We start from the raw sequence: 13,505 nt of genomic DNA, 5'->3' as shown, positions 1-13,505 counted from the left end.
AAATTACTGTTAGTCACATTATTGTTCCAGTTAAGTTTGGAAATCTAGGTGTTTAGAAACTATAATATTTTTGTACTCATGCTAGTGAAAATTCACTGAGAAACCTGATTCCAAAGGTTTGATTTCATCCAGAATCACAAGCAAGTTTTTATTTGGAAATCTTCAGAGCATGAGTAGTAAATCATTCAAGGGCAAGGAAAAGTGACCTAATAAATTTTCATTTCAGCAACCCCTTTTTTACTGGTAATACTAAAAATAGTATTATAATGGGAGAGAGAAGAGGGAATGTGAGTTTTAAATAAGCAAAAATAATGAACTGTCTAGCTGACTCAAATTCTGCAAAAATACCTGTCTTATCCTCAGCCTTTATGCAAAAACTCTTCATATTTAAAAAATCCGTAAGTCCTTTTGCTGCTTTAATTGGTGAAGATGCCACTATTTCCAATTTATTTTAAAAAGAGTAGATCTACATGCTTTTCAAGGTCTCTTGATGATGCTCTGGTAGTCTCTGGATAATGCAAAGGGATGTTAACAAGTGAGAATTGGGCACAAAACCAGATCTCAAACTGATTTCATAAAGTATGTTTAACTTTCTCATGCACCATAACATGTGTGTATAGATGTACATAGACAGAAATTTTTTCATTTCTAAATCTAAAATTTATCTCTGCTAGAATTAATTTAATGTTAAAGTTATTATTAAAAACAATCCCACTCAAGAAATCCCATGATACTGAAGAAGGAAATGAAGCACCCTTTAATTGAGGCTGGTTGTCCTTTATTGGTCCATGCAACACTAAATATTTTTTTTATGTTGTTTAGTTATGGTTTGATTCATAAAAGTTTCTGGATCAAAATTTGTTCACATATTTGTTGTCATAGCTGAAAATTATTTTATTAGCACATTTGCTGTGTTATCCTATGAATTTCAAGAAGATAAAAATCCAGATTAATTTTAAAAAGCTGATTTTTTGTGTTTCAAATTTGTGTGAACTTCAGAGAGAATGCAAATTCATGCTTTTTTTTTCACTCACTGAAATCACTTGACTTAAACCAAGATTAATTTAGCAGAATATCTTAAACAAAAATCTTTTTGGATTATGAAATGAAGGAATAGAAGGAAAGGAAACTTGGCTTTGCAGAATCTAAAGCTGTCAAATTGGGTTTCATTGAAATCATAGTGACTTTGAATTTGATAGCAAAATACATTAATCTGACTTGCTTTTATTTTCTCTTAAGAATTCTTTGTAATTTTCAATACAGGTCTTCCTTGTCAAAAAAATCTCAGGATCAGATGCTAGACAACTTTATGCAATGAAGGTATTGAAAAAGGCCACCTTGAAAGGTAAGCATAGTTTAGAACAAGGGAAGAAAAATAAAAAAAGATAAATGAGGAACATTCTACCAAAACCTCATCTTTACACAGGTGTCGCTCTACAGATTTTGTCTCACAGTTTTGTTCCCTGAAACAGGAAACAGCAGAATATTTGTAATTTTTATATTGTAAATCTGGATTAAATCTAAATTTTAATCTAGGATTAAAAATACCACCTTGGTAGTTAAAGGGGAGAGCAGGTTCCTTCCCATGCTGCAGTCCCGAGGTGCTTGTGTTACATCTGCCACCTGACTTGCTGTTATTTGAAATTTAATATCCTTCCGTTTTCCCTTTGCTATGTGTCACCAAGGATACAGTTAATGCCTTTTGCTCAGTTTATAATGAGGTCATGATATTTAAACTTGCATTATATTGGCTGTTTTATTCTAGAAGTTCTAAGCACATGACTTCAAGTCTTTTTTTTTAAAACAGGCATATATATATATATATATATAGAGTACATTTTGGCCCATGATCTTGATGTAGAATGTACTTTATAAAAATCTAAAGTTATATCATCTAAGTTACTTCAGCAAAAAGAATTGTGAATTGATCTGTTTCTTGGGTGGTTTTGATCTTGAATGCTGTCAGTAGCAAAATAAGTTTAAGCTTGAATTATTTCAGAGAATTCTGTCTGGGAGAATTCTATAAGAAAAGAGAAATAAGGTGTTTTTTACTGTTGATCAAAATTAATCTTTTTTCACCAATACCTTAACCAGATTCTATGCATGTTCTTTTGTGCCATGGTTTAAATGTGAAGTTCTTCTAATTCATTGCATACTGAAATTGAAATGATAATTTTGGGATGGTTTTAGCTTGTAGTGCTGTACCAAGTTAATTACTGATTATTATGTTGAATTCCAGTTTTAACATATAGGTTTGTCTCAAAATAGTTAATAATGGAGGGAACAAAAATATTTAATTATGAACTTCTGCTAAAATATTGACTTTTTTCACTGAAGATCTAGCGCTGAATGTCTATCACACAAATCTTACCCTTGAAACTATTACAGAGAGTGTGTATTTGAACAATTTCCTATATTTTGACTCCTTTGTGGTTTGTGGCACGTGTCATTCTCATTATTTACTTCCTATTTTTCTGCAATTGATTTCCACTCATTTAAGGTACATTAATATCCTCAATAGCCCTACATTCCCCAGGCTGTTAATAGCTCAGGACTGGTCAAAGGTCACTCAGCAGTTGCTTTTTTAAGATGTTTGAGGGCTTCTCTTCATCACCTTTTGATTGCAGTTTAACCTTGAGTAAAAACTGCAGTCCAAGGTGTGGTTCTAGTTTTGAGACTGATAAATACTGAAATTGGGAGCATGATTTTTAATTGGGAAAGGATACTCTTTGAGACACCAAGAATTCAAGGATGCAAAAGGCTTGAGCAGAAAGGTGACCCCAGTTCTCAGTACTTTGAATCTTGATTTTTCAGGTGCTTTTCATGTACTGCTTGCTTGTGGTTCGTGTTTTAGGAAGAGCAGCGTTGTGAGCAAATTAAGGTTATTGCTGAAACTTTAATATGAAATTAACTGGAATTCTATTTTTCATAATTACAATTTTTTATATATATATGATGCTATATTTTTAATAATACAGTGTATTACTTGATTTTTCTGTTTTTTTAGCTCTTTCAAATCTATTTCATAGTGGGGTTTTTTTGTCCTGTAATTAAAGACTAAAAGACCACACTTGAAAACAGTGTATTTGATCCACAAATCTAATTTAGAGAGCCTTATTTTCTTAGGAATGCAGCTGTATTAGCCAGAGCACATTGATATAATTACACAGTTCAACTTTTTAATATTTAGAGCAAATCCAAGAATATATACATGCAGCTTTGTTTACTGCAGAGACTAGTTTATTAATACACTCTGCTGGAAGGTGTCATCTTTCAGTGCCCCTTTATGATGGGGAGAGACACACAGAGCCAAAACATTGCTAGAGTGTCTGGCWTCWAATGTATTAAGAAAAATCAGTGCTTCCAGTAGAATGAAACTGGAAATTACAGTCAAACAAAAGTCAGATGTCAAGCCAAATAATGGCTGCTGCTGTCTGAAATGAGCTCAGTTCTTTACACTTTTTTTGCTAGGATTTTTGTAAATCTGCACTTTCCATGTAACTGTTGCATGGCTGCAGGCACTTAAACATGCCTTTCAAATTTTTTTCTTAACTGAACGTGCCTAAAAAAAAATAATTCTGAATTTCAGTCTTGTCATTTAGATGAGCTACTGGAAGCCACACCACTATCTTGTGACATTTTAATGGCTTTAGATGCAAAGGTCAACACTCAAATGTGGTGTTTGTTCTGTGTTTCAGAGTTTATTTCATGTGCTTCCAGTTTTAGGAATGTATTCTATAGGCAGATGGGAAGTTGTTAGTTGTATTCATTCATGAAAATCATATAACTTTTTCACAAGTACCTGTATTACTGTAAGTGCCTCTTTCTGGGAGAAGATAAACACCTATATACCCTTTTGGTTCATGTCTTTTTTTTTTAATTTCTGCTTTGTTATGTTTTAATACCTGAGAACTCTGGCTTGTTAACTGTACAAGGATTGCAGTGAACTTAAACTTTGAATTGGAGTTCAATACATTTGTGAAAGGAGCAATAACAAAACATAGCATAAGAGAAAGAGAAATGCAACACCTTAAACCACTCAAAGCAAACTTTAATAGCTCTCACCTATGGAGAATTCTGAAATTTTTTTCTGTGTTCTGGCTGATTCAGAGGTTCAGATGGGAAGCAAGCACTGCCTGGAGTTGGCAGGAGAGTTGGGGGTCAATCTCTCATGGCATAGGAGCATTTCTGTGCTCAGAATGTGCCAATTCTGTGCCACCATGGAGGGACAGTGCAGGCAGCTTGAACAGCAACTGCATTTAATGTCTGATATGTTTCTCCATGGATGTTTACTCTCAGTAAATGTTCTTATTATCAGAAAGATAATCTGAACTATACACTACGTTGAATCAATAGCATTTTTATTTTAGGTTCATAATAAAGGAAATTTTAAAAAAAAAATTTCCCTTTCAAATTCTGAAGGAGGTAATATCTTAATAATGTGAGTTGTTTAATGAATTAAGCCAATATAAACTTCTTTATGATAGGATGATTATATTCAGTAATTTTTTTTGCTATCATTCCCTATGCCTTTCAGTAGTACATTGTTTTCTATACATAGCTGGGACTGTTTTGCCCTAGTATTTAAAGGGTTAACGAAGTATGGAACAGACAGCCATTATTTTTCCTTTCCTGCTTTTGTTAAATTGATTTGCCCAGTATCAGGTTTTGTCAATAGCAGAAACTGAAGCTAATTGAAATGCATTAAGATATTTATCAGAAAAAAAGGGTAATAAATTCTCTCTGTTCTCAGCTGTGTACAATGTATTGACTTGCAGACAGTTATAATATTATAGGACAAAATGTGAAGTACATCAGGAAACACAGGAGAAGTACAGATTCATAATATAATTTTTCTTTTTTTTATCTTGCTTGCTCATGTTCTGTTGCAGTTCGAGATCGAGTTCGGACAAAAATGGAACGTGATATCCTAGTTGAAGTTAACCATCCTTTTATTGTCAAGTTACATTATGGTGAGTTGCAGAAAAATTCATTTTTATAGTGTGAAAATGTTTGTCAGGCTAATTCCTAACATTTGTTTTGTGGTCAGAGAATCCTGAAACATTAGTGTGTTAAGTCCCAATTGTGCAAGGTTTGCTCTATAATAATTCTCTATAATAATTCTCATGCAATATAAGCATGTGGCTGACTTTGCAGTGGTAAATCTTTATAAAACTAAGAGTTTGTAGCCCTTTGTGTTATTGAAAAGCATTTATCTATTAATAACTAGCCATGATTTTCCAAAACATCTAATCTTTTGTGTGACACACGCTTTCTAAGTTGTTTCTTACAGTTGCTTTGTTTACTCTTAGAAAATGTATTCAATGGCACTACTTCCACTTGCATCAAAATCTGCCTTTTAATTTTAATAGTGTGAGCAGCTGTGGCAATAGTTAAGTGTAAGGGGGAGGATGTCACTACATTTAACATGGGAAAAAATGGTGGAGTTTCTAGTTTGGTTTGGTTTTTTTTTCAGTTCATATTTTTCTTTTAGGGTTCTTTTTTTTCCTATAGTTAAATCTCATCTCTCTCTTGCTTTCTGATGTGGCTTAAATGATGTACCTTTCACTATTTTACTTTACTAGACTAAATATCCCTGTTAAGCTGAGTTCCTAGACATTTTAAAAGGTGCACTAGTTACTAGTTTTTCCTTTTAAATCTGGCTACTTAATTCAAAATGCTGGCTGACCTAAATAAACTTTATTTTTCAAGAAAATTTATTGGTGATTTGCTTTAGTTTCACATCGCCTGGGAATTACTTGGTCCGTGATAGAAGATCATTTACCTAATTCATTTCAATACATTTTTTCACAAAAGAGAAAGAAGAATTCATTTGATAATGAAAAAAAGGGTGAATTGTTGGGTTTGTTGTTTTCCTGATCATAGATAAAGCTAGGTGATACTTATTTTTTTAATTGATTTTTTTCAGCTTTTCAAACAGAAGGGAAGCTGTATCTTATTTTGGATTTTCTCAGGGGAGGAGACTTGTTTACACGCTTATCCAAAGAGGTACATTTTCTTAATTTGAAAAATTGTTGATAAAATTTGACTATTATTTGCCTGTATTAGGAGAGTTTACATTTTAAATTCAGTTTTCATTCAATAAGATTTTAATCTGTTTTTAACCAGGTAGGTTTTTTATTTGGTTGGKGKTTTTTTGCATAGAGTGGTCATTTCACRAAAGTACTGATTKTACATTATTTCTGAAAAAAGTATTAGGCGAGYAGTCTTTCTGTGCTTCTTTTTATACCTGGCAAAATTTTCTTCTCCCATTTCTACCATGTTTAAATATGAGGCTCAGAGCCTGGATTTGTATAAAGTAAATGTGTTCAAATTGATTAATTGATGTCTAGCTTTAATGTCCAGAATTCACGGGCAGATATTTTTTTACCTATGAATTATTTCAATTTGTATAATTATTTAAAAAGAGAGCATTGTATTCCATTTATTTTATTCCACTTTATTTTTGTAATTTTCAAAAAGTGAATGTTTTGCCTCTGTCATCATGGTAATATATCTGTGTACATACAGGAAATAACAACTTTGAAGGGTTCCATTACCTCAATTTAATTTGATTACAATTCCTAAGTGTTAACATCTAATCCATCATCATATTTTTTTAAGTTTTTGTTTTGCATCCCTCCTGTTCAAAAACTTGCAACAAAAATACGTTAGGATAGAGATTATATCCAATGTGTATCTGATAGCCTGGACTTGCAGTTTGTAGCTGCTTTCCATTTTCCTTTGCTATGACAGTATCTGGGACCACTGCAAAGCTATTTTGTTATTAAGAGGAGAGTAGAATGGAATGCATTTTGGGTATAGATGTATCCTGATTTCTGTGCTGACCATAGAAATTATTAGTTATTTTGATGATGCCATCTGATTCAAGTTGTCTTTTGTGGTTCAGTTTGCTACAGATAACTAAAATGTTATTAGTGCTCTAAAATTGAGATACTTTTCCCTTAAAGTTCATAGTTTGTTGTTGATTCCCAAGAAAGAGTGTGTATTGGTTTCCTGCTGGTGACTTTTTAATCTTGAGCCACTCATATTTTATAAAATTTCACATAGTTAGATGAGAAATAATCATTACCTGAATCTAAGCAAAGTATTTATAACTGGTATAAGTGTAATGCTGGGTGCTATTAATGTCATCCTCATACAAATCCTTGTGATTTTGAAATGGATCAGAGGGACTAAAAGTTGTTGCTTTTTTCCTATGGACTACAAAGGGAAAAGGGATTAATTCAAAGCTACTTGAGTACCTACACTGGAGGTGTTTAAGGTTAGGGAAGATTAATCCCATGCAATGGGTTTGAACAATGTAGTGTGGGTGTATTTTCATCCTCATGGGATCTTTTATTATTTGAGCTTTTAAATGTTTCTTATAGGGATTTCCCTTCTTGGATATGCCCGCACTAAATATTGGCTCATTTGTAGAAGTTACATCAGCAACAATCTTTTGTACAAGCTTTAGTATTGCTTTTTCTCTTGAAACTACCAATCGGAAAATATACTATTGCTTCTCAACTCTTATTTAAAATAATGTTAATCTTTTCTCCCTATTGTCATGCTTTTTTCTGGGTCTGTGTGCTTTATTTTAAGGGGTTAGTCTTAGATTCTAAAAACAAGGCAAATAAAATAACTGAGTAGTAACTAAAACAGAATCAAGTCATGCAGGATCTTTTTTTTTTATTTCTATATTTTTCTACTGTCTCAGAAGAGCTGAATTGTAATGTATTCTGTCAGGGATCACAACAGTTGATATATTGGGGCAATATGTTCATTTCAATGAATGTAATTAGTGATGAATTAGTAATTAGTAATGAATGGATTAGTTTATCATCCTAATCCAAAAAGTGGGATTGCTACCTGGGATCCCCACTGTGCTCTTACATAGRCTGTTTTCTTCATTTACTCCTTGATCTGCATTTTCTGCAGTTGTATCTCAGGCTGCACTTTGGGGCTTTTACCATCACTGGAACTTCTTTCTCTAAGTACCTAGAGACAATCTTTTCAAAACCAAGACATACACACTTTTCTTCTTTCTAGCTTCATAAATAAAATACAGGCATTTGGACTTCTTTTATCCATTTGCTGTCTGGAAATGCAATGATCCCATCCAACTAAGAGGTATTCATTCTTTAAGTGCTTCCAAAATATTTTGGTGTCACTATAATATGTCTGTCTGTTTTCTGGAACAATCAGAAACAGATAATCTCCCCATTTGTGGAAAGAATCATAGATTGCCTTTAAAAGTTCTTTTTCAAGTATATCCCAGTATTTCAAGTATGAAATAGTGTGAGTTAAAAAATCCTAGTTTTTGTGTAACCAAGAAATTTGAATTTTCCAGTGTTTTGTATAGAAATTAATTCAAGTATTATAAAGAACCTTTTTTAAAAAACGCTGTTGTTGTTTAGTTGGTGCTGGTGTAACCTTTATGGATTTCACATGGAAAATACATTGTATTACTTTTTCAGGTGATGTTCACAGAAGATGATGTTAAATTTTATCTGGCAGAATTAGCACTTGCTTTAGACCATCTACATAGCCTTGGAATAATATACCGGGACCTAAAACCAGAAAAGTAAGGCTCCTCTGTGAAAAATACAGCGTATTAATTTATTTCTCTGCACTTTTTCCAACTGTTAAAATTTAGTAATTTACTGTATAAATTGAACAGAGGGAGATGRGGGAGGTTTGTGTGCTATTTTCATTGAAATGGTTGGATTTCACTTGTCTTAAAGAGGAAAAACGATTTTTGCTCAGGAATTAGAGGAGCTTGTTGAGAGAGCTTCAAACTCTTTGAAGGGGAATGGGGACAAAGTCAGAGATAATCCTGGGGGTGGCACTTCTACYRAGGTCCTTCCATCTGCCATGGCAGKGAGGCATGGGGATGGAGATCTTTGCAGCAGCAAGGATGAAAGGATTATTGATACTTTAGAAATCTCAGAAGCAGAAGACAGCAAAAAAAATTTTTGTGCAAATACATCAGCAACCAAAGGAGGGCCAAAGAGAATCTTGGATGTGAGGGGAAACATAGTGGCAAAAATTGGCAAATGTGATGCCCATCTGTGAGAAGGGTTGGAAGGAGAAACCAGGAAACTACAGTCATGTCAGTGTGACTTCATTGCCAGAGAGGGTCATGGAGTCATCATTTTGGGTGTAATCATGTGGCATAAACAGGACAGCCAGGGATTCAAGCCAGACCAGCCTGGATTTACACAAGGCAGGTCCTGCTTGACCAACCTGATCATCTTCCCTGCTTAGTGGACGAGGGAAAGTCTCTGGATGTTGTCTACCTAGGCTTTAGTAAAGCTGTTTGTGACATCCCACCCTTAAAGGGATGGGAGCAGTCAAGATTTGTAAATGCTTATGGTGGAACAGAATGACAACAGTCAGAGGATCTGGAAAAAATCACAAGGTTTTATTAGTAAATTACACACTTGGCATGAGAATTGGTATTTTAGTAGGTATAGAAGTGCATGGCGGTGGGGTTTGGAGAAAGGGGAAGATGAAAAGGGAGAGAGAAAAGCTGAATTAAAACAGGGAGAGAAAGGAGAGGTGCATCTGCACTGGGTAAAAAACTGGTTGGATGAGCAGGCCCAGAAAGTGATGTTGAATGGAATTACATCCAGCCAGATGCTGGTCACCAGTGATGTTCCACCAGATTCTGTGTTAGGACCAGTCCTGTTTAACACCTTCACTGGAGACCTGGATGAGGGCACTGAGTCCACACACAGCACCCAGTTGGGTGGAAATGTTGATCTGCTGCAGGGCAGGAAGGCAGTGTTTGCACATGGCACTTGAGGACATGATTTAATGTTTCCTGCCACAGAAACTGCAAAGTGGAAAAGGAAAGTCATGGGCCTGGGTCGTGTCTTATCCCCAGGATGAGCCACAGCTCTTCACAGGAGAAGCTGGAGGAGCTGTGTCTGCTGTGTAGGGAGTGTTACAAAGTCCAATTCTTGAAAACTTTGCATGCTTTGCAATGCAATAATGTTCAGTGGTGGTCAAGACAGTTGGCATCTCAGAGAAAGTGTGGCCTTTCTTGTGATTGAAGTGAAAAGGTGGAACCTAAGGGCTGCTCCAAGTCCAGGCCTGTGGGTCCTGTCCTTCAGTGCAACATGAAAATGTTTATTACTTGATGTTATTTGATGCTGTCAACACCTTTTCAAGTTCTAATTACAAATTAATGTATTGTATGCATATGAAAACATACCTGGTATARGAGAAACAGAGCTATGCTCTGTTTTTAACAGTTATGGTAGTGCTGCTCATGGTCAAAACTGAAAATTCAATATAAACGTTACTACACACTGAACTTAATCAAATAATTGAATAAAACTGATAAACTGATGGCTTCTTAATCTTTAAAAAGAAAGAGTGGAAGGAATAGAAAATGTGTMGTTTGAAAGTATTTTCTATTAATTAATTTTCATGCATGTTTAATTCTGCATGTCTCTGTGTATCCTCTTCTGGTTTTCCTAAATGTTGTTAGTATGTTGTCTGAAACAGCACTTCAAAGATATTTTATTCAGATTTTTATATTCTTTTTATTGTTTTTAGCATCCTGCTTGATGAGGAAGGACATATCAAATTGACAGGTGAATAAAGAAATTGCAATACTGGGGTCATTTCTGTTCACAGTAAAATCTTTGCATTTTCTTCTTGGCAAACCAATATGATAAAATAAGTAATTTTAACTGGTAATTTAGGTAATTTAGCTATGGAAGCAAGTAGTGTAATTAGCTTGAAATAAATGAAATATATAAGTATTTTATAAGATACCTGCTTTACAAGTGTATCTGATGTTATGGACCTGTGATAAGGTGGGGAGGGGAGGAGAATCCTGTAATTCCTGTATTATTATTCAGTTTTATATACAAATAATATAAGCATAACATTTCACATTATGGTAAAAGTGCTGACCATGAGTGATTTAAAAAAAAAAAAATCCATTTGGAACTATTTTTTTTTTCTTTCAGATTTTGGCTTAAGTAAGGAGTCAATTGATCATGAAAAAAAAGCCTACTCTTTCTGTGGAACAGTGGAATATATGGCACCAGAAGTTGTTAACAGAAGAGGCCATACCCAGAGTGCAGACTGGTGGTCTTTTGGTGTTTTAATGGTAGGTTTCTGGTAAATATAAATAATAGCAAAACTGTGCTTTGCAAGGTTTGGTGAAACAAATCAAACACCAACCCCTAAGGTGAACTTTACATGGAAGTCTAAATTGTGTGAATTTAAAATCACCACAGAGTTTGGATGAGGAACATGGACTAGGCATCATATCAACACCAATATGTCTTATTCTTATTATCATTTTATTCAAATATTTTACATCTMTAATAGTTTGAATGTTATGGAGACCAAGAGGAATACAAAAGTATACAGAAAAATACTTTCTATTCCAAAGTGGGGAAGAAATTGAGATTTAAATTTGAATTTACATTCAAGAGGAAAAAGAAGATTGGTAAYTTTCTAGTTAGAATCTACAGTGTAATTACAGCATAGTAGAATAATGACAACTGTTGTTYTCACACATCAAAATTACATAAATGACTCTTGAGCCAGTATGGGATGTAGTTGCTCAGTTTGCTTATGGTGTTTCTGAAAGGGATAGTTGTTGTAAAGAGGCAGAATTGGGGGAAATAATATATATGTGGAGTATGAATTAGAAAAGAATAATATATCATGTTTGGTCCTTAAGAAATGCCGAAAGACTTTTAGTATTTAAAATATCTGTGTGCATTTTTGACATGGAGATTAAATAGTTTCATAAATGTGTTTATTTCTTATTGCTTGGGCTATATATGACTGTAACAACACAACTAATCTGTGTGCATTATAGTACAAGAAGGACTCTTGTGTCTGAAAATAAGTCATSCTATCACTTTATGATGATTTAGAATGCTGTTGTGATCTGAAAACTGACTACGTAAAAGTAGCACCTTATAGCTAAACTCTCCAGACAAGAACACACACTCTTCCTAACTGCACATTTTATCACTAAAAACAGTCAGTTAAAAGATATTTACAATGTAGTTGCAGAATATTTGTTGTTGATAACATAAACATAATTAAACTTCAGCTTTAATTTATAAAAAACGTAATTTGGTGTTTATCAAGTGGATATGGTATAATTGAAAATAACTAAAAAATGTTAGATGTGACTGGGGTAACTTTCACAGTCTTGAGTGCACTGCAAGTTAAATACTTTGGCTTCTACTCTGAATGCAAAAATTTGACCTTAAAAAMCAAATTTTCTRGATYAGTATATGAAATACAGYKSAGTTTTCTCTAAAATGTATTTTTGTTGCTTACATTTATAGTCTGTAATTTTCATAGACAGTCTGTATGTATCCACTTTTAAAGCATTCTCAGTTTTAAGTTGATCAGAAATTCATRTGATGGTTGGTGTGGTGTAAGTGCACTGTGACTGGAGTGAACAGAAGTTAGARCATAGAAATGGAGAATATAAAATTATTTCAACAAATCATTTGGCTTCTTCTCATGTGTTGCTAGACATGAAGTATGTTTAAGCCATTGGTAGAGAAATACATTCCAATTTGTGCTTTGAAACAGCTTTAAGAGATGCCATAACAGTGAAAGCATTAAAATTTTCAGAAGCATTGAGGTTCTCTTCTGCTGAAATAAAACATAAGTAGGGAAGACTAGTGCTGACTTATTCTTTAATGTTATTCTGTTAATGTTGGAATATAGTATTTGGGAGGGGAGAGGAAGAATACATGCACTGAGCTCTTAATACAWATATGTGTGCTTCTGACAAATTAGGAGATTGCTAAAAAAACTTTGTATTTCAAGCAAATTAAGTGGAGCACTATAAATTTATCTTTTATAAAGGATGGGTTTTTTTCCCAAGTGCAACTTGTGGAGATMGTTTTAAACCAAGAACAACCAAAAACTATTTTTCTTCTTATCCCTTATAAGTTTKGGCTTATCTCTCTCACATCTTCCTGACAATTGTCTTAAGTGTTAAAGATAARAGTAGGCTTTTTTAATGTTGTCATTATTATTAAATTTAAATTTTCTTAATATATCTGTAAAAAATATTATTTATACAGTATGTAGCAGTACAGAAGAGATGGCAGTAAGAAATTCAAATTTTATTTCAGTAAAATGGTTTTTTAAAGAATACTGTTAGTGCAACTTCATGCTCTTATTGTAGATGTAAAAATTCTGCAGTCACACATTATTCATTCAAGTTATCCATGTACATTTTTAATGTTCCAGGAGGCTGAATGTTTGGGTTATACCAGAAAAGAGGGGAATAGAGGGTACCTTGTATTCAGGATGACTTAAGTTTCCCTAAGCTGTTCAGAGGGTTCCTTTAAAATTATTTTAATTTTTATGCCTTTATGCCATGAAATTCCATTGAAACTAAATTATTTTGCAATTTTTAAATAAAAGAACCCCAYGATTTCTGCCCAAGTGCTGGCTGCCATGACTGCTACCAGAATTCCACTGCCTCATTTCAGGAA

At 33.7% G+C, this 13,505-nt stretch overlaps 1 protein-coding gene across 1 annotated transcript in view; it reads left to right on the top strand.

The window, feature by feature from the left end:
- The first annotated feature begins 1,266 nt into the window (after nt 1–1,266).
- RPS6KA3 (ribosomal protein S6 kinase A3) overlaps nt 1,267–13,505 on the top strand; it is a 34,136-nt gene continuing 21,897 nt past the window's right edge. The window contains exons 1-6 of the mRNA XM_057387056.1: nt 1,267–1,345; nt 4,893–4,973; nt 5,930–6,009; nt 8,481–8,587; nt 10,570–10,607; nt 10,989–11,131. Coding sequence (XP_057243039.1) covers nt 1,315–1,345; nt 4,893–4,973; nt 5,930–6,009; nt 8,481–8,587; nt 10,570–10,607; nt 10,989–11,131 — 480 coding nt within the window. The 5' untranslated portion in view covers nt 1,267–1,314. The remainder of the gene's footprint in view (nt 1,346–4,892; nt 4,974–5,929; nt 6,010–8,480; nt 8,588–10,569; nt 10,608–10,988; nt 11,132–13,505) is intronic.

The sequence above is a fragment of the Malurus melanocephalus genome, unplaced genomic scaffold (genome assembly GCF_030028575.1).
Source record: "Malurus melanocephalus ecotype Western Australia unplaced genomic scaffold, MMel_1.1 scaffold_1119, whole genome shotgun sequence".
NCBI classification, from domain to species: Eukaryota; Metazoa; Chordata; class Aves; order Passeriformes; family Maluridae; genus Malurus; species Malurus melanocephalus.
The sequence above is the reverse complement of the archived record's forward strand: the minus strand, read 5'-3'. Positions and strand labels throughout refer to the sequence as shown.